Source organism: Exophiala bonariae, assembly GCF_035927105.1.
Source record: "Exophiala bonariae strain CCFEE 5792 chromosome Unknown scaffold_14, whole genome shotgun sequence".
Classification (NCBI taxonomy): domain Eukaryota; kingdom Fungi; phylum Ascomycota; class Eurotiomycetes; order Chaetothyriales; family Herpotrichiellaceae; genus Exophiala; species Exophiala bonariae.
The window spans coordinates 486,708-507,085 of record NW_027042489.1 but is presented as its reverse complement, the minus strand read 5'-3'; the positions used below and the strand labels follow the sequence as shown (position 1 = coordinate 507,085).

Sequence of the window (20,378 nt, the reverse complement as noted above, 5' to 3'; positions counted from 1 at the left end):
CGTACACACACATGACTATCTACCATGCTCTTGGTTAAACTTGTCGATCACCTCTTTCGTGGTCTTAATGATTTCCAAACACCCTGGTGAGTCTGAATGACAACAGATAGACACAGGGTACTCCTTGACTGGAAGCTGCACCACACTGCCGTCTGTGGCCGTGACTGATTGAGTGTTGAGCTGTTGACTCACATGGTTCCTGACGTCCTCTATCTTCCAGGGTTTCTTCTTCCGATCAATCACCAGCATACCATCGTTGCTATATTTCACATCACCATATAACTCAGCCCAGAACGTGATACCAAGATCGTTTGCCGCTTTCTCCATGTTCGTGCCAGCCAGACCAAAGACAGGAGTTCCCTTGGGGATGCCTTGCATCACCGCCTTTGCAACTTCATAGTCTCGACACATCATTCCATAAAGAACACCATGGGGTTTGACATGATGCAGATGAACTCCTTCAGCATCGAGAAACCCTTTAAGTGCCCCGACTTGATAGATGGTCATGGCTGTCAATTCTTCGGGTGACATTTTAATCTCACGTCGACCGAAACCTGTTTTGCTTCAGCCCGCAGTCGCAAAGCCCGACTCGTATACTCACCTTGAATATCGGGAAGACCAGGATGGGCACCAACTTTGATGTTGTACTTCTTGCAATTCCGAACTGTTTCCTGCATGATTAAGGGGTCTCCAGCATGAAAGCCGCATGCAATGTTGGCATGATCAATCAATGGTAATAATTCCAGATCGGGTCCGCAGACATAATTGCCGTACTAATTTGATGTCAATCTCTTACTTCAAAACAATGAATATACGCTTGGACTTACAGCCTCTCCCAAGTCGACGTTGAGCAAGGCTTTGTGTTTGATAGGGGGAGGTGCCATGACGTCAGATAGTCTTTTGAATGTCAACTCCAAATCGGCACCTTTTTCTTCAGTCCTCAGTCCACCTCCTGAAATTGGAAATGCAACAATATACTTGGACTCAATTGAATCCTCCGTGGGCAGGCTTCTGAGATATCGGCCAAATGGAGATAGATATCAGGCCACACATCCTCCAAATACCACTCTGGCTATACGTCACAGCTTCTGACGGAGAAGCACGAGGTGGAGAGGCAACACGAAGTAACTCCATCTCCCCTCAACGGCTTTGGGGAAACCTTATCCTGGGATCCAATCACAGATGTATTCCAAGGGAGGAGTCGATGAGAAATGCCAATGAGATGGACGTCACAACGAGGTGATAAGATAATGCCAATCCCTTGTAGGTCCTCCCTCGGGGTTGTAACACTTGACAACCGAGCATGCGAGGTCATCCTCTTGGACTCACCACGCCCGCCCGCAACTCTGCTGCGACAACAAACCATTGCAGCCCATCATGGAGAAATTGAAGACCCTTTTGGTGGCCAACAGAGGAGAGATCGCAGTTCGAATATGTAAAACCGCCCGGAAGCTCGGCATCAAGACTATTTCGATCTACACGGGAAGCGACGCTGCCTCAGCTCACGTCGGTGCCGCTGACGAAGCTATCCTGCTATCCGGATCGGATGCGAAGGGGTACATCGATGGAGAGCACATTGTTGAAATTGCGAAATCGAAAGGGGCAGATGCCATCATTCCCGGCTATGGGTTCCTATCTGAGAACACTGAATTTGCCAGGCAGGTTGCAGATGCGGGCATGGTGTTTGTCGGTCCCAGTCCGCAATGTATCGATGATTTTGGGATAAAGCATACAGCGCGCGAGTTGGCTGCGAAAGCTGATGTTCCGATTGTTCCTGGCACGAAAGGGTTGGTGGGCTCTGAAGATGAAGCTGTCGAGGAGGCTAAGAAGCTTGGGTTTCCAGTGAGTTTGCAGGGATCAAAATGCTAGTACCGTGATATGTATTGACTCTTTTCCCAGGTCATGCTCAAAGCAACGGCAGGCGGAGGTGGAATGGGTCTTCTTACCTGCAACGATGAAGACGGGGTACGCCGGTCTTTCAAGACGGTACAATCTCGTGGAGAAACACTGTTCAAGAATTCAGGCCTTTTCATTGAGAAGTTCTATCCCTCATCGCATCATATCGAAGTGCAGATCTTTGGCAACGGGCAAGGCCAAGCGATATATTTTGGAGAACGAGAATGTTCGATTCAGCGTCGTCATCAGAAGGTGATTGAGGAGTGTCCCAGTCCTTTTGTGGTCAAACATCCAGAACTTCGAGAGAAGCTTGGTTCCGCTGCTGTTAGATTGGCCGAGTCAATCAACTATGGCTCGGCTGGTACGATTGAGTATCTTGTTGACGATGAATCTGGTGACTATTTCTTCCTGGAAATGAACACTCGACTACAAGTGGAACATGGAATTACCGAATTGTGCTACGATGTCGATCTTGTGGAGCTTATGCTCAAACAAGCGGATGCTGAGTTACTTGGTGAAGGCGGTCTCAAAGGCGACTATTTGAAGTCATTGCAACCTAACAGTCCGCAAGGAGCAGCCATCGAAGCACGAGTCTATGCGGAGAATCCTGCAAAGGACTACGCTCCATCACCGGGCACCCTTCAACATGTTTCATGGAAGGATGTCAAGCGGTCGAGAATTGACTCCTGGATCCACACTGGAACGAAAGTGACTTCATTCTATGACCCACTGCTTGCCAAAGTTATGGTTCACGCGGATACCCGTGATGAAGCACTTGGAGGCATGTTGGAGCTGCTATCAGGATCTCAGATCTTCGGGCCACCCACAAACATGGATTTCCTTAAGTCTATCATTGAGGATAAGACATTTAAGTCCGGCAAAACCTTAACCAAATTCCTTGACAGTTTCAAATATGAGCCGTGTGCGATTGATGTCGTCCAAGGCGGAGCCTACACACTGATTGAGGATTGGCCAGGGCGGCCGACTATTGGAAGAGGTTTCTCGCACTCCGGTCCAATGGATCCTCTCGCGTTTCGCATTGCCAATGCTTTGGTTGGGAACCCTCCGGGAAGAGAGGGCATCGAGATTACTCTCAGTGGTCCGGATCTTAGATTCCTTGGTGCTGCAATCATTGCGGTGTGCGGAGCACCTATGGAAGTTAAGATCGATGGTAAGGCTGTATCTATGTGGAACCGGCTCAAGATAGAGGCTGGTCAGCGCCTGACCATTGGAAAAACGACAGGCGGTGGTTGTCGATCATACTTGGCAATTTATGGTGGTCTCCCCAGCATCGCCACATGGTTTGGTTCCAAGTCGACCGCTCCCATGACTGCCGTGGGAGGATACCAAGGACGTGCACTGGCTGCAGGCGACCTTCTGGCGATTACAGGAGATATTCCAGAAGTTCGAGGCGAGCTGAAGATTCCAGAGCACCTTATCCCAGCATATCCCGAGGAATGGGATCTCTTTTCCATGCCTGGACCATATGACGAAGGATATATCGATAAAGAATCCATTGAGGAATTCTATGATACCACTTGGAAGGTCTCGCACAATGCTGCAAGAGGAGGGATTCGTCTCATCGGGCCCAAACCGAAATGGGCACGTTCAGATGGTGGCGAAGGCGGGGCCCACCCAAGCAATGTCATCGAGTATGGATACCCAGTTGGCACCGTGAATTGGACGGGAGATGACCCATGTCTATTCCCCATTGATGCTCCTGACTTTGGTGGATTCGTGTCAGCCACCACAATTGTAAAGGCGGATTATTGGCGACTAGGTCAGATGAAAGCCGGCAACAAATTACGATTCAAGAGGGTTTCGTATCAAGATGCTATCGCGAAGCGGAATGAAGTCGAAGAATTCCTTTCTTTAATCAAAGATTGTTGTGCAGGGAAAGCCAAGTTTGATGATGCATTCCCTCTGAAATATCAAGGGATGCCCCCATCAGTCGAGAATAAAGGTTGGGAGTCTGCTGTTATCCACCAGATCCAAGAAGAAGGTAATCAGCCATTAGTTTCGTATCGTCAAGGAGGTGATGATTTCCTACTGGTGGACTATGGTTATGGAGCTTTCAACCTCAACTATCGTTGTCGTGCTGTGGCGTTATATCGCAAGTTGAAGGAAGGCAAGGGCGATATATCGTTCCAGAGTGGTGCTTTGCACACGGGTATGGCTTGCGGCAATTCTCTGATGCTTTACTATGACTCTCTCAAAGTCAGTCGACAACAATTGCTTGATCAGCTCCTGAAGCTTGAGGATGAGTTGGGTGACCTCTCTGAAGCTAAGTTCCCAAGCAGAAAGTACAAACTCCCTATCACTTTTGAGAGTAAGAGGCAGAAAGAGAGCTTACAGCGGTATATTGAGACTCAACGTCCGTATGCAACGTATCTGCCAGATCCGTTGGAGTTTGTGGCCAAAAACAATGCGTTTACTCAGCAGCAGGTATGTACAGGAGCCCGTTTTGCTCGAGAGATCAGTACTAATATATCGACTTTGCAGCTGAAAGACATCTTCACGAAATCTTCGTTGATGGTAGTGGCGGTTGGCTTCTTCGTAGCACTGCCCATTGCTTTACCAATTGATCCACGGCAACGCATTCAATGCCCCAAGATGAATCCATCACGCGTCCACACCCCAGAAGGACAAGTCGGCTGGGGTGGATCCTGCATGGCGCTGTATAATGTCGAATCACCTGGCGGGTACATGAACACTGGTCTCTCAATTCCCGGTGCCGATATTCTAGGTTACAAGAACGGCTACAACGCTTCGAAGCCATGGCTCTTTGAGGATTTCGATCAGATCACCTTCTATGAAGTCACTGAGGACGAGTATGAGTCCATGATGGCGACCTTCCGCAGCGGCAGATATAAATATGAGTACGAAGACACGGAATTCGACATGAAAGAGCATAATCAACTCCTCAGGGACACTAGAGCTGAGGTAGCAGAAATCCGTGCCAAGCAGCGAGAAGCACAGGCGGATATGGACAAACGGGAGAAGGAATTATTGGAGAAATGGAGTAAAGAGAAAGAAGCCGGGAAGATCAGTATGGATACGGTGGAGGAACTGCTGAACGATCCGGAGATTGTTGCGGTGGAGGCGCCACTCAATGCCAACGTATGGAAAGTTGAGGTCAAGGAGGGTGACAAGGTAAAACTCGAGCAAGTTGTTTCGATCCTGGAGGCTATGAAGTTGGAGATACCAGTCAAGACTGAGGATGGAATGGAAGGCGCCACCGTCGAGAAGTTGCTGGTCAAACCTAATGATGTGGTTCAAGCAGGTGCGCCGTTGATATTGCTGCGCAAGCCAAAATGAATGCCGCACTCTCCAGGTCTGCATCTCAGTGGACAGAAAATCAATAATGATATCTATTCACCCACATCCTATCTTCTTTGTGATATCCCACTCCTCTGAGGTAGTAGTAGGAATGGGGCATGCCAACATATCATAAACTGGTGGCTTGAAGGTCGGATCATGATTGCTTGTGGTATTTGTGCCAACTTGCATCGAAAGTTTCTTGATTGATCGCGAAGGGCCGAATATAATCCCTCTCGAGCTCATGCGCCCTCTTACCAATCAAAACCACGCTGTGAAGTGGTGGGCCAACATCGATCTCGCACAGTTCCTTCAGCGTTCCACAAGCAAAGTTCTGATCATCTGCACCAACTCTAGCACAGCCAATGGCCAGACTGTCCTCGCTACAGATACCTTCCTGTTTATCGGCCTCGATTTCAAGAAGTTGTTGTGCGCATTGAGCAACGGTCATGTATCGAGGTGGTTCGTAGATCTTTCTCCCACGTGCCATATTTTCTAGCGACTGCTCTTTCACTTTGATGTCAAGAAGCAAAAGTGTGTGTAGCCCGATGGAGGCATTCTCACGAATCCGATCGTAGAAGCTCGCAGGCTTCCAGCTGTCGGTGAAAAAGACGATTGAGACAGTCTGACCAAAGTTGTACAATTGAAGACCCGTGGCTCCAACTGCATTGAGTATTGAAGCATTAGGTATTGACTTGGTCGGAATGGATAGTTCTTGGGCACGAAGCACCAAGTCCGTATGCGTGGTCGCGCTGCAGACTTCAATCAGCAATTGTGATAGCTGGAAGACGAGGGAAATACCCAAATGGATCTCCAACAACCAGAAATGCGATGTCTGATTTTTCTGCGCCTTCCAGAATCTCGTCGCTCGAGGACTCTACCATCTCACGGTCTGCAATTATGACAGGCCGGCCATAGAAGGCTTCCTGTTATGGCTGGTTAGATAGAGTCAGTAGCACGTTGACATATCCAAGAGCAAGGTCTTGACAGATCATCCTACCAATTTTTCTTTCCCTACATGAAGGATACTGGTGTAGGCTTCGAGATAGACTCTCTCCGCACGCTTCACCACCTCAAGGCCTTTGACTGTGATGTCAGTCTCATCGGCAAGGCCTAAGCCAACGAGATACAGCATTTCAAATTCTTTAAGAGAATGATGGACTTTGGTAGAATCGATTGCGCGTGCGCCGCGTCAAGAGAATAGAAATCACAAACTCCCAAAAAAAGTGTTGGTGAAGTTTAGAATGACGTCGACAGATGTATGGTCGCACGTGATGCTGTCTTGTAAGGCACGTGACGATTCTGATAACGACTCCTCCTTTCCCATTGATAGATCTTGACTTCCTTCATCAATTCACAACGTGACAGCGCGCACTTCATCAGAAGTCGGCGACGGTGACTAATGTAGGGTGCGCCTTGTTTGATTTGGAGTATTAGACTTGCGGATGAATTGTGTTTCGAAAGGTTGAAAGGAGTTAAGAATTCTGGGAAACCGGGGTCAAGATGGCCGAAAGACCTGCAAAGTACCGGCAGGAGATCCAACAGGTAAGCAGTCTTGTCAACTTTTGTTCTTATCCCGTTATTATTCCTCATCATTCGCCATGTGGTATTGGGCTGTGAACTGGGTTTGGTGGAGAGAACTGGGCTTTGTATGGCATACCACGTGGATTATGGTCAAACTCAACATCTGCGAAAACATCAACCGTTGGCAATGAAGAGGCCGCCGATCTCATCAGCATCACTGCATTCCAGTATGCATCAAACTTTTGAATGACCCTCCGGAGAGTATCTTCACTATGCACGCGTTTTGTTCCATTTCTTGGGAGATGTGTCCATCGGCTCGCCCTTGTCTGTCTTGCGTCTTCACGCTATCATGTATGGGGGACAAATCCTGTGAATCAGAATCTACCTTCTGAAATTTCTCGGCGTCGATGTCCCCGCGGGCTCTGTTGATTGGTAAACAAATTACAATCCTCCCTCAGCATGTCTTCACCAACAGACGATTTGCCGGACGACGAGACGTGGTTCACCAGTGCAGTTCTACAAGATCAACTTGATCACACTGTCGAAAAGAGCCCTGAACCCGAAGTAATACCTCGAATCCCAGCATTGAGCAATCATTCTCCACTCACGAACTGGAATCCCTATTCTTCTCGGACATTTGTCCCCGACCTTGGTTTCATGCCTCAACCACCGAGTCCTTCGATTCATGATACCGATGGGGAATACGAACTTGATGAGGAGACAGCAGATCCTCCCGATTCAGTGAATGAAAGTCTTTCAACGACATCAGCAGACCGAACCACATCAACAGATCAACTCACTACCGAAGATGATGATGACTCTGCCGTGAATTCACCCGGTTCTGATTCCTGTGCCGGATTTGAAGAGGAGGAAACAGATGACGATCATGATGATGACGAGACAAAAGAAGAGTTCAAATCGAGACTAATCTATTGGATCGCACAGATGATGTTTGTTAGTGGTGAGACTGCAGAACCAAGTCCCGAGACAACATGGATGATTGAAGAAATTGTACGAGAACAAGTTCTAGAAATGGTATGTCCACCTTCTTCCTAATAACAAGTGTCCGAGAGCATCATGCTCACTCGGCAAAAACAGCTCCAGCAAGCCACCATTCTCGCCAATCGTCGCGGCTCTAGATCTATCTCAATTGTGGACTTGATTTTCCAGATTCGTCACGACCGCGCCAAAGTATCCCGTCTGAAGACTTTCCTCTCGTGGAAGGACGTGCGCAAGAATGTTAAGGACTCTGACGACAAAGGCGGTGGTGATGCAGGCGATGTTGGTGATTTCGATGAGGTAAGCCAATTCTCACAATCTGTCTGAAAGTTAATTCTAACCCTGAACTTTTCAACTACAGGCATCAGGAGGCGTCAATCCGTCGGCTCCACAGAAATCCACAGGAACCAAGAAAGCCAAACTCATTCTCCCTTGGGAAGTCCAATCCTTTTATTCAGAACAAGTCCCGGAACGCGACGACGAAGAAGACGAGGAGGAAGAGGAACAAAACGAAGCAACTCTAGCACGACTCGCCTCAGCAGATGAAAGAACCAAAAACATGAGCAGGGAGGAGTATGTCTTCTTCTCAGACTGTCGACAAGCAAGTTTCACATTCCGTAAGGGTAAACGGTTCAGAGAGTGGGCTGGCTTTGGCACCATCATCGACAGCAAACCAAATGACGATGTTGTTGACATCCTGGGTTTCTTAACCTTTGAGATTGTGCAAACTTTGACTGAGGAGGCATTGAAAGTCAAGGCAGCGGAGGATGTGGCTAGTAAGAAGGCTTCAGGAGGAGTTGCTGGTCAGGAGGCATCCAAGAAGCGAAAGCGGGAGGTTTGCAGCCTTTTCGAGATGCCTGAGGAAGGTCGTTCACCTGTGGAAGCGAGGCATATTCGCGAAGGATTTCGTCGACTACAGGTCATCCATCCAAAATATACCTTCCTGAGACCAGGCTTTGCAGGAATGCGTACAACCCTCAGGCTTATCTAGATTTTGGTTCAAGACTCATTTAGCATGGGCTCTCTACTGAGGGAACCGATGAAGAACTTTTTGTATGATTAAGATATCAAAGGAATGTGGAGCCAGTGTTGTGGCTCTTGTTTGCCTTCCCCGTTCGTCAAGTATCTGTACTTGCGTTTACCTAGTAGATCGTAACTAATGATAAAGATTCTTTGGAATGAAGAATAGCGTGACGCACATTGGCAAGGCTCCCAGCCCCCAACAGAGAAATCTCGACCTTACCGCATTGGGACGCCAGCACCCCTGTCGATAACAACAAAAATGCTTCCCACCTTCCTGGCGCCCACAACAACAACAACAACAACAACACAACATTGCTTTTCATCAAAATCTCAATTCCGCAACGGAACAGCCTAGGGTATAACAAACACGTTGAATCGCCATCGAACGGCATGAAATGCAAAACGGAAACGGCATATATCGGCTCGACATCTCGAAACCACCGACAGAGTCGAATCCATATCACAGCCTCGTTGGAAACAACCTCATCGACCACTCACACCACGAAAGCGCTTCTTGAGCAACCTATGTCCCGAAACTGGAACCCCCTGTGGAAGCCGAGAATCTCTGGTTCACAGTTTTACGTTACTCTACCCCTGACAAGTTGCGGATCCCACGGACTGTTGATTCGGCTTCAGTTGCGCACCTCGACTACGTGCATGGCGATTAGTACCAGTCCACGGATCAAAGATTGAATGATCGGTGTATCGGTCGTGATGAATTGTGGTTTCGGTGAAAAGCAATGTTGCGTTGTTGATGTCGGAGAAGGAAGGGCTCATTGGGCAATTTGTCGGGGGCCTGGGAGCCTCGCCAGTGTGCGTGAGGTGAGGTGAGGTTCAACTCAACTCCAAACTTGCCGTCCGGTTCTTGGTGAACCCGCCAATTGTCGTAGTCCATACGTTCTTGAATTCAGCTAATGTATTTGCCCTGACCTCCACGAATAACAACACCAGCCCACTGAGAGCGTGGCAATACCACGCACTAGCTTGTCATCCAAAGATGCCCGTGGCGGGAATGGAGACACGAATCATTCATTTTCAGGGTTTGTTCCTCGCACTGAAATACATTTCACTATCGATGATCGATCTTCCTCGCACGGCTGTATAAAACCACCTGTCCCTTCAATACTGTACAGAACTTGATCTGATCAGTATACCTCCGTAATTGTCTGATTCAAAGGCTCCGCAAATCGACTGCCTTGATATGGACAGCCTTGAGCAAAATAGATCACGCTAAAATATGTGCTTCAATTTACATACTCTGCCCGATATGGTTGCCCAGCGCGAAAGCTCATACGAAAGTATAGTCTGTAGAGCACTCCGGAATATGCTACAGTTAGAATATAGCGTGCGGTACGGCCGGGAGAGATGCTGTAGTATGAATCTAATGGGGTGAGCTATTTAATTTCCCCCCAGGTATCCTGGGAGGCTTTCCGAAGTACTTGAATAGCATACAAAAGTTATCTCAATTTATTTCGTAAAGATTTCAAAATCCAAAAAAAGAAGTTCTCGTGCGGGGAATCGAACCCCGGGCATGTCGGGTCTGAGCTTGAGAGCGACATATGTTACCTCTGTGAAACTGTTAGTCAAGAGATATTATGATGGAGATGAAGGTAGACTTGCCTACACCACGCGAGATATCGTGTTGATTGTTGATGAAATGTTGATAGATTAAGACTATATATTAAAGATAATGGAGTAAGTCGGGGCTACATCCCTGGGGACGTATAGCTTGCCTGATTGGTGGCCGAGGGGGGGTTAGCACACCTATGTAATTAGGTACTCGGTTATTCACTAGGTGACTCTCTCTCTCTCTCTCTCCTGAGGTGGCTGCTAATAGCCATGACACACATTTCAACCAACCTATTTTCTACCATGCCCATTCCCCAGTTGACATGTTGCCGCTTAAGGAGACAACAAGGGCAGCGACAGGACTATGACTGATCCGAATCCTCCCTCGGTAGTTGTTAGCAATGGCGAACTCCAAAAGAGCAAATCACAACGGGAGCGGCATGAATGTGGATGGAGGTAGCAGTGACAACAGCAGGGCGCGAGCACGAAAAGACAAGGGCAAAAACACTTGATTAGTTATGACTCAAGAAAGATCAAAATAGGGTATTCATTAATTTCCTTTATTGGCTTATGGATTATCGTTTTATGAATGGTGTCATGTCCTCAATGAGAAATCGGAACGCCCACGCCCTGCATCAGACCTCGTAAGACATCGTTGAAGACGCCCTCAGCCCTATATTGCTTTTCAAGTCTGGTTTTTTAACATATTAATTGCATGCCCCTCCATTCGTGCTTCGGATTTCAAATTTTCCTTCTTTTGCATGGTGCGTTTCATGTCATTCTACTTGAATCCTGCCATATATCCTGTCAAATGACTGATATCCTGGTCGGTCATGAACTCCATGTTGTTCATCGACTGCTTCTGCTGCTGGAATCCCGCACTTCCATTCAGGTCGAGCGCCAACCCATTAGGATCGTAGGATCCAAATACTGGATCAATCGGGATACTAGATGAGAATTGTGCAGCTGTCATGGGCTCCAAACCCAGATCTCCCGGCTGCAGCTGGCCAGACAAGCCTCCCGACTCGAAAGCCAAGTCATCCATCACTCCAAGATCAAGACCACCGAAGTCGATGCCATCAAAGTCAAACTCCATGTTCTGGTCGAATGTGGTTACACTGGCCGACGTGGGCAGACTGCCGCACTCTGGCGTCGGGTTTGAATTGGAAGAAACACTCTTTCGCTTTTGCGCGGCTGCGTGGCAGGCTTTGGTCTTCAGACCACCCTTGATAACATATGGTGCCATTATTGGGACTTCAGCCAGAGCATGAGCAGCCATGGAGTCAGTAAATGTACCAATCCCATTCTGATATTTGAAGGTATCGAGCCATTCCTGATTGTCTGCCGCAGTCCAATTCCAGGGATCATTATCCTCATAGATGATCATACGGGCTTGGTCCTGAATCTCCTTATCGGTCGGGACAGTGCCTGCACTCTTGCACCTCAACACAAATTTGACCAATTCTTGCTCCAATCTACCCCAGCAGTTGGAGTCCTTTGTCAATTGATCAGGCTCGGCACTATCAGCCGATGTGCCAGTGGTAAGTCCAGCATCGGTGGAACATGAGGGTGCTTTCTGAGCTCTGGCGACATAAGGTTCCATGGAATTCTTCTCGTGACCTATCAAATATGGAGGTATGGCATTCTCAACCAATCTCTCGACATACGGTTCAAATCCCCAACCCTTGGCCCACTGACTCATATCTGAACCATTTCTGAAATGCGCAGCGAGATGGTCGGCACGTTGTTGCCAGGTGGTGAATTTTGAGGGACAGAATCCACAAGATGACTGAATTTCATTCGTGGTACTCTTCCACTTGTCCATGTAAGACTGCACTTTTGTGTTGTGCATCAATTTCAGATGCTGACTCAAATGATCCTTCCGGTAAAAGGTTCGTTCTTGCAGTGTTTTCTCTTGACACGCGGTAAAATTATGTGATTCCAAATGATCAAGACTTGGATCCACTTCTCGACAGAATGCACATTGTTGAGCTCCAGTCAGTGGATCAGTCATGATTCCTCCATCAGGACAACAAGTCCATCGTTCCAAAGCAAGATGCAGTGACTTTTCATGTCGTTGCCAATCATATTTTGCAGGGAATGAATCTGTACAAAATGTGCATTGAAATATTCTCGTACTCCTTGATTTGGCTTGTTGTGCTGCAGCTCGTTGTGGCATTGGAGCTCTTCGGCGCCTCCGACGATCTTGAGAAGAAGCAAATGACCCCTTGGATCGGTTGGACCTTGATGATGCAAACGTCATATCACTGTTACTGGACTCTCGAGTTTCGAAACTGCTCACTGAAGGAGCTCGGAACATGGAAAATGAGGAGGAATCTTCGCTGGAGGCTTTTCGGGAATTGGGTCGAGAGCCCTGATGGCTAAGACTAGTTACGGATGGGTTTCGTACTGGTAGCGGCGTCGAGGTGACGGCTCTGGCGATGGCAGTCATTGATGCAGGTTCATTTTCTGGTGGAGATGCCTTCCATCTATCGAGCGGGTTGAGGTCTGCGACATCTTTGTTATCAGACCTTTGAGGAATATCAATGGCACCAAGCATAGGAGATGAGGGATCTGAGTTGGCTGGTCGAACCTTCCCCCTCCTCCGAGCGTTGGCAAGCCAATTGGAGATTTGACTGCGCTTCAGCCCAGTGAGTTGCTTGAGTTCGTCCTTTTCTCTTTCATTTGGATATGGATGATCTGAGTGCTCTGCAAGCCATTGTTTCAACATCTTGGTTGCATCACGAGGGAATCGAGCACCAGTCTTTCGACCCCGACCCTCTTCCATTGATCTCATGGCTCTACGCCTTTCGGTCAAGGAACCCTCACAGACTTGATTGTCCTCAGAAATACCCGGAAAGGTGCTCACAAAACCTCTTGGGATCTTTGGATGAACAAAACTGCATTCACGATACAGAGATATGCAACAGGTACAACCTGTAACCATGGCCCCTCTGGTAGCCAAAAAGCAGTCTAGACCCATCCTCGAACAGAGATCACAAGGATCTTTGGCACGAAACATTGGGTAGTCTGCTGAAACATCGGCGGTATGTGGAATGACTTCGATTTCGACATCATTGACGAGTTTGAGTTTCATGGGACCTGACGGTGTTGGTTGAGATGTCGGGAGGGCATTGGTCTTATCAAAGAACAATGATTCATAACAGTCGTTGGCCTCTTGCTCACAAGCTTCACCTGTTATCGAATATACATCATCCAAGTCAAACGGAGGAACATTCGAGGCATCCTCAAAGTTGAAGTACTCCATCTTTTGCCACCGAGACCCCAGCTATTTGCGGGATCACTCAATCAACAGATGGTTGTATACAAAAAGGATGGGAAGTTGGAATCCTCAAAGTGTATTGAGATGAGATGAGATATTCAGCCTTTCTCATCGGATACAAGAGGTTCAACTCCGAGGTCGGTGGAGTCAGATTATGACTCCTCAGGCAGAGAATCTTTGGCAAGCAATGTCAGTGGTTCTGTGACAATTCGCTTGGCCCACAGCACGCCCTTCCCACTACAAGTTGAACTCCTTCCAGCACTCCGAGAGCCGTGCTCCGTACATCAGGCCGAGGAAGACCACTGGGAGGCCTATTTTCAACGCCTGGTGGGCATTTCCGAGCACGCTAATTTTTCGTCAGTGGCTGCTTATGGCATCTTCCAGAAGCCTGGAGCCACCCGAACCAATTGTAGGGGCTGTCACCCCTGCACAGCAGAAGCTTTGGGGTGCTTGCGGGGTTTTCTCGCCCTGGTCACCAACTATTTCCACCGCTCATGAGAGGACCGAATGCGATGTTGCATTGGTCGGTGCGTTTGCGATCCAGAAAGCCAATCTAGTCGCGTTTATTTATCTCCTGTTCTCAGCTGACAAACTCGTTGAAGGTTACCTGTTTCAGACAATTCGAGACGAATACGTCAAGGTTATTCGCGCACTGTTGCGGTTCGTCATTGTGGTCCAGGCAGGCGTCCTTTGAAGTCCAATAACAACACATTCTATCGCTATCTGCTCCGTAACAGATTGACTGGAGTTCTCTCTGGGGAAGACCCTCCGCTTTCGGACTCGGGCATCCGGTGGAGTTAAAGTGCATCTTGGATATCACAAGGCACGTTGGACGCTTCAAATATCTTCCAGATTAGATTATATTCAATAGAACTGCCGGAGATAGTTACAAGCCAGCCGACCGCCCTTTCTCGCCGCCATTCGCAGTCGTCCATTCTACCATATATGGCATCAAATTCATTGGTCTCTTTCAATATCGTTGATTAGCGAGTGGGAATATACCTTGAGTCGCCAATATGGCGTGGATTTTCTATAAGAATAAATAGTCGGATAGTAGGCTAGTATATACTATGGATAGACACGATCGGCTAGACGCTCTTGAAGGGCAGGAACAGACTAATAAATTGTAGTAGTAGTAGTAGTAGTTATAGATATGTATCAGTATAGTAAGTAACCTTCAGCATCAAAATGATGCTATCTCTATCGGCTCGAAATTTCTGTTTTACGTTGGCGTTAATCGAGAGCCTTGCAGGTAGACTTACATCGACTAGCCGACCATCATAACAGTCCCCAGGCAGGTTTTAAAACCAGCGTGACGGTGGGATCAGCCACCACGAGTGCGCTGATGTCAGCATCCGAAGCCAAGCGACGGTTTCAACGACCGCAAGCCCTTGGGTGATACATACAGAGACAAGGATGTGCATGCATGTTCAATAGCGCTTGTTACTCAGACAGGCACGTCGTGGTGACCGTTATTTTGTGGTAACAACATTGAAGAACTCGCGCGAACTTGCCCTTCTCAACCGGAGAGTGCACTGGAGGTTAAGCCCACCTGCTTATCAACTTGGAATAGAGTGTGGTTGATGTCCAAGGTCCGAGTATTCGTTTGATGGCTTTGGTACACCTGGGATCAAGGTCCATTTGTTGCCTTCAAGTTCCCGCCAGGTTGAAATGTTTTCCATGTTCCAACATCTGCAAATCGACCTCTGGCCCTCGCTGGCCTCACCGGCATGTCCAGCTTAACCGAACCGAAGATTCATTGAGCACTATGCCCGTGTTGTCCAGCCACACTGGCGTAAACATCAATGGCATCATGGGTGCAAGATCAAGGCGCAGTGATGGCCAATGGTACTTATGTTCAACTTATATATTCTTCTCATATTTGGTGATTGAAGTCGTCGCGGCCATCGCATTTTGTGGCCGCAGGATCAACATAGCAGGGTGAGTGGGTGTCCCGAAGTGACAATGAAGTGGAAGAGAGCTCAAGTTCTGTGTTATCATCAATTCGAGAAACACGCGACGCGACCCCCACGCGATTTGAAGATAATCCGACCCCCATCAATCCCGAAAGATAATCCGGCAAAGCTTTTCATTCTGATTAATGGCAACGTGAGTAGCACGCCCGTTATGTGGAAGCCCACACGTTGCACCAGAGATGACTTGCATATGACTCCTCTCAAAACCAAGAGGACCTGAAACCCTCATGATTTCTCGCTACCCTAAGATACCCGATATCCGAGGCGCCCGAACGCAAAGGCTCATCCGATGGCGAAAGTGCCATGCCAATAAGCGAAGAGAATCTTCACATGTGAAAGGTAAAAGAAGGGATACACCATGGCCCTACTCGATTTACTTATCAATAGAAACCCTGTCATCCTGGACTGCTCCTTCCTCCAACAGCCCACAGACCTCTCAACAAAAGCTGCGACCATCCCAGACTTACCAAGTTAAGTTACCTTTGCTGTCTGCCTGTCATTCCTAACACTATGATATTTTCGCATGTGATCAATTTATACACATGTTAAAAGCACTGATAACGGAATGACCCCGGTAACATCATATCTCAGTTTTTGATTATGTTTTGATTAACCCTCCCACTCTTTTTCTTGTTGTCCTCTGTCGAGCCCATGCGCAGTCCTTGAAAGGCTGCCCACCAGAAGCATCGCAATCTATATCAACCATCGCAATGACAAGCCCCGAGAACGAGGGAGCTCTGATGGCACCGAACCAATCCTTCTACGCAGACGCTGCAACTTCCAGCATCTTCACCATGATCCCCTCCTCCGTCCGCTCACGCATACCCATTATGTCCTCCATCCGAGCTTCTGCCAAAGCAGCTATGCTTACAAGAACCCTGAGCTCTCGACGAAAAGCCTACACGCTATCGAGTCTTGATGAGTCTATGGAAGGACAAAGTGTGGGCTTCGCATCTACTGCTCCCAATAGTGGAGTGAGCACTCCAACCATGAGACCACAAACTCCTGAAAATGGTATCCGCACCCAAGACTTGAGCCTTGCAACGCTCTCACAATCAGAAACGCAATCAGGTGTTAATTGGGATGTCGCAGCGACCGGAATTCGGTTATGGATAACCGCCAAAGCCCAAGCGGAACAGTCGGGAGATTCCGCTGCCTTGCGAAGTATGCATATTGATGCAATGCGATACATGAACATGGCTCTACCACAAGACTTGACGCCACTTGAGATCGAATGCCTGCGTGCTAGTATGTCGCCTGCTCTCTTTCAGGTTGGTATACAGAGTCAGAACCAGGAGGTCCAACCTCGAAGATCACCCAGTATCCTACGAAAAGCAGTTGCTCAAATGGTTTGTTGGCTCTTTGCCGTTTTTTTGCTCATTGTACCGGTGTTCATGAATCTCCTCAACCGAGTGGTCCAGTTTGAGCGACAACACCAGATGACAGAAAAAATATTATCTGGCAGCTTTGATCTTGGATCTTGTTTGGGGGAACCTGGATCACAACTGCAGCGGTCATTCCTTCGATTCAAAGATAGCCCACTGGGCGAGTCCTGTGTCAATGCAGGAGTGTGGGTGGCAGAAGGCTTGATTGGTGGGGTCAATGATGGGATGAATGCTGTTGCGCATGGGCGTGCGGTTGTGATTGCGTAGAGTTTGCGATGTGCATGACTAGGAGGGCTAGAGCCCGGTTCCGACCCTTGATACCCATATTAGACGAATGAATGAATGAATGATATGACATGATATGAAAGTAACAATGCACGAGGCTGAAGCATAGCCTGATGTTGGGGTCGCCTCAAAAATGTTCAAAACGCGGCCATAGGATCTCCAACTTACATTTCCCTCGACATGAAATCATGTCCACATCCACATCGACCGCACCACTCCTTCCCACATTCCGACGACAGCAATTAGTCCTTGACTTGTCCGTCATCCGAAAACAATGCGAAATGTTCACTGAAAGCTAACGCTACGAAGTTCCTCACTCCGCGACGAATGCCCTGACGGGATTTATCTCTCCCTCGTCCCAGGCAAACCTTCACTATGGGGCGGTGTCTTCTTTGTTCGCAATGGTGAGTTCACCGCAATCCAATATACACATCAAGTACTAAGACGAGACAATCTTAGGGCCCTACGCTGAAGCCATCCTGCGGTTCCAGCTATCGTTCCCAGACACATACCCCTCCACACCCCCCTTGGTCACGTTCTCCACTGATGTCTTCCACCCGCTCGTCGTGCCTATGACCACTTATACGTTCAGTGCCAATGTCGATACCTCAAGTACCGTCAGTGCGTCTGATGAACACAGATTACCGCCTGGCGCGTTCAGTCTAAGATATGGCTTTCCAGACTGGTTTGCGCAGGGAGGGACATTGAACGATACATCGATGGCGCGCAAGACTGAGAATGAGAGTGAAGACGCAGAGATAGCACAGGTAGAGGGCGGAAAGAAATCTACACAGGATCCGAGTACGCTGCCCTCCAGTCCGGAACGAATACCAGCCCAGAAGGACCGCAAATCCACCCTCCTATCACTCCTCCACCACATAAACGCTTCCTTCTCTGACCCTTCGGTCCTCGACGCCCTCCCACTCGCATCCGCAGGAAATCCAGGAGCCTGGCACGCCTGGCGCGCTCATCGCAACATCACCAATCCCACATCTAGTACTAACACCGCTACTGGCGCCGACACACTAAATACACAAACCCCCGGATCAGCAACCGGCTCCCTGTCATCCACCTCCCCTTCTTCACCAAAGAACCCTGCTGCATGGAAATGGGACGGCGTGTGGGAATCGCGGGTCGACAGCGCCATCCGTGAGAGTATTGCCGAGAACACACTGTTCGGGTCTTCCGGCGCGACAGGGGCATCTGGCCCTGCAACACTTGGGATGGGATTGTTCGCTGGTGCGAGAGGAGATAGTTCAGGTTCGAGATTTGGTACTTCTCCTGGTGGTGCCTTTGGAGGAATGGGCTCTAGTGCTGCCGGCGGAGTTTCGAATCTCGATGACAGGCAGAGGTCTCAAGCGCTTGCAGATAGGCAGATTCGCTTTGCGAAGTTGCCGGATGATGGCTTACTGGATGTTCGCCGAAGGGTCGGGCTGGCGGCTTCTGTGGTCGAGGGTGGAAGGTGATAGCTGTGGTGGCGGCAGAAATATTTTGAGATGAATTGACTCGAGATATGAGCTGCTGTGACGCTATGACTACTTTCTCTGCCAGTTAAGCCAGTCGTGGAGTGTTGCCTTGGATCTATGGGGTGCGACAAGCCATGATGTCTGAAATGATAAATATGGTTGACTCAACTTTCTCTTTATTTGGTTCTCAGGTTTGGTTTTATGTATCGCTTCTTGCATGATCTCACCTTACTCCCTATCTCTACTTTGTCCAGGCTCGGAGCAGACTACGGTTCGCTACCAGTGAGCAGAAGGGCCAACGGGGCATGCATATTCTTGAATGAACGCGGTCCAATACTCCGGAAAGGCAACCAATGTATCATCAGATCTATCCACACAACTACTCCTTAAAGCCAACAAGCTCACAACTAACCTCCCACAACCTGGTCGCGTCCTCCACATCATAAGTCCAACTCGCATACCCCGGCTCCGCCAACTCCTTCTCCCTGGCCGGATCAATAGGCCCACTAACCTGCGTATCATCCAGATACTTGCCACCCTTTCCCTCCAACTCCTTGTCCACGGCGGCCAACACCGTCGTCGCGGCCCCCTGCGCCGGGGACTTCATATAGCGCTGGATCTCCGGCAAGACGGTAAACGCCGAGAAATCATAGTGTGCCTGCAGACCCGTCGTGATGCCACCGGGATGCAGGCTCCAGGCATGCAGGCCCTGTGAGCCGTAGCGTCGCTCGATCTCGTTCGCCATGTAGATGTTGGCCGTCTTGGACTGGCCGTATCCGCCGAATGGGGTGTATGCGTTGGGGCCGCTCAGGTTGATGTCGTCGAAGGTGATGCGCTGTTGGCGATGGCCCAGTGATGAGACGTTCACGACGCGCGAGTGGAATGTGGGCGTGCTGGATGCCAGGAGAGTGGGTTTCAGGAGCTGGAAGAGCAGGAAGTGGCCAAGGTGGTTCGTCGCGAATTGTGTCTCGAATCCGTCTTCGGTGAGGATCAGCGAGGGCAGCGCCATGACACCGGCGTTGTTGATGAGGATGTTCAGTCTGGTCTCCTTGGAGAGGAATTCGGCCGCCGCGGCACGTACGCTGGCCAGTGAGCTGGTGTCCAGGGTCAGGAGTTCGACTTTTCCGGGCTCCAGGACATCTGCGAGGGCTTCGCGCGCTTTGTCGGGGTTGCGTGCTGTTGCGTAGATTTTGGCGCCTGTGGCTTTCAATGCGCGGACGGTCTCGATTCCGATGCCTGATGATGTGCCCGTGACGAGTATCACTTTGTCCTCGAGTTTGCCTTCGAGCTCGTTGTCTTGGATGATCTTTAGAGCCGTGGGACGAGCGTCTCCTGGCCCGGCCGTGTTACTGGTTAAATGGGATTCTGCATACCTGGTCGTCATGTTGATGGTAACTTTGGTGTTCAATGAGTTCCAGGTCACTGAGGATCGGAATGGTTTCAAGCAGTGATAATCGATGTTGGTTATAGACAGAATAAAATCTTACCTTGTCGAATAAATTCGACACTCACCTACCTTTATATTGTTGGCTTTGGCCTCCAAGCCCGTTAACCTCTCCACGCCTGCAGCACTGGATCAGAATCCTCTAGGTCTACCCAGTGCTGTGAACTTTCATGCGAGGGAGATAACCAGAGTCCTAAGACCGACAAATTG

At 49.0% G+C, this 20,378-nt stretch overlaps 8 protein-coding genes across 8 annotated transcripts; 4 read left to right on the top strand and 4 right to left on the bottom strand.

The window, feature by feature from the left end:
• Nucleotides 1-15: 15 nt before the first annotated feature.
• LTR84_002828 (uncharacterized protein) lies at nt 16-884 on the bottom strand (the record flags this gene model as incomplete). Its single annotated transcript, XM_064846428.1, has 3 exons — nt 16-554; nt 602-773; nt 828-884. The coding sequence occupies 3 exons, from the start codon at nt 882-884 to the stop codon at nt 16-18; spliced, it is 768 nt and encodes a 255-aa protein (XP_064706038.1).
• A 493-nt stretch (nt 885-1,377) lies between these two features.
• LTR84_002827 (uncharacterized protein) lies at nt 1,378-5,214 on the top strand (the record flags this gene model as incomplete). Its single annotated transcript, XM_064846427.1, has 2 exons — nt 1,378-1,842; nt 1,900-5,214. The coding sequence occupies 2 exons, from the start codon at nt 1,378-1,380 to the stop codon at nt 5,212-5,214; spliced, it is 3,780 nt and encodes a 1,259-aa protein (XP_064706037.1).
• Nucleotides 5,215-5,371: 157 nt separating this feature from the next.
• DPH5 (diphthine synthase) lies at nt 5,372-6,349 on the bottom strand (the record flags this gene model as incomplete). Its single annotated transcript, XM_064846426.1, has 3 exons — nt 5,372-5,966; nt 6,016-6,140; nt 6,215-6,349. The coding sequence occupies 3 exons, from the start codon at nt 6,347-6,349 to the stop codon at nt 5,372-5,374; spliced, it is 855 nt and encodes a 284-aa protein (XP_064706036.1).
• Nucleotides 6,350-7,197: 848 nt separating this feature from the next.
• LTR84_002825 (uncharacterized protein) lies at nt 7,198-8,728 on the top strand (the record flags this gene model as incomplete). The annotated part of the gene is made up of 3 exons (XM_064846425.1): nt 7,198-7,773; nt 7,837-8,037; nt 8,099-8,728. The coding sequence occupies 3 exons, from the start codon at nt 7,198-7,200 to the stop codon at nt 8,726-8,728; spliced, it is 1,407 nt and encodes a 468-aa protein (XP_064706035.1).
• A 2,382-nt stretch (nt 8,729-11,110) lies between these two features.
• On the bottom strand, nt 11,111-13,597 carry LTR84_002824 (uncharacterized protein; the record flags this gene model as incomplete). Its single annotated transcript, XM_064846424.1, has 1 exon — nt 11,111-13,597. The coding sequence occupies one exon, from the start codon at nt 13,595-13,597 to the stop codon at nt 11,111-11,113; it is 2,487 nt and encodes an 828-aa protein (XP_064706034.1).
• A 2,701-nt stretch (nt 13,598-16,298) lies between these two features.
• LTR84_002823 (uncharacterized protein) lies at nt 16,299-17,240 on the top strand (the record flags this gene model as incomplete). Its single annotated transcript, XM_064846423.1, has 1 exon — nt 16,299-17,240. The coding sequence occupies one exon, from the start codon at nt 16,299-16,301 to the stop codon at nt 17,238-17,240; it is 942 nt and encodes a 313-aa protein (XP_064706033.1).
• A 206-nt stretch (nt 17,241-17,446) lies between these two features.
• On the top strand, nt 17,447-18,724 carry LTR84_002822 (uncharacterized protein; the record flags this gene model as incomplete). The annotated part of the gene is made up of 3 exons (XM_064846422.1): nt 17,447-17,514; nt 17,568-17,662; nt 17,718-18,724. The coding sequence occupies 3 exons, from the start codon at nt 17,447-17,449 to the stop codon at nt 18,722-18,724; spliced, it is 1,170 nt and encodes a 389-aa protein (XP_064706032.1).
• Nucleotides 18,725-19,103: 379 nt separating this feature from the next.
• Nucleotides 19,104-20,108, bottom strand: LTR84_002821 (uncharacterized protein; the record flags this gene model as incomplete). The annotated part of the gene is made up of 1 exon (XM_064846421.1): nt 19,104-20,108. One exon carries the CDS (start codon nt 20,106-20,108, stop codon nt 19,104-19,106), a length of 1,005 nt encoding a protein of 334 aa, XP_064706031.1.
• Nucleotides 20,109-20,378: the final 270 nt, after the last annotated feature.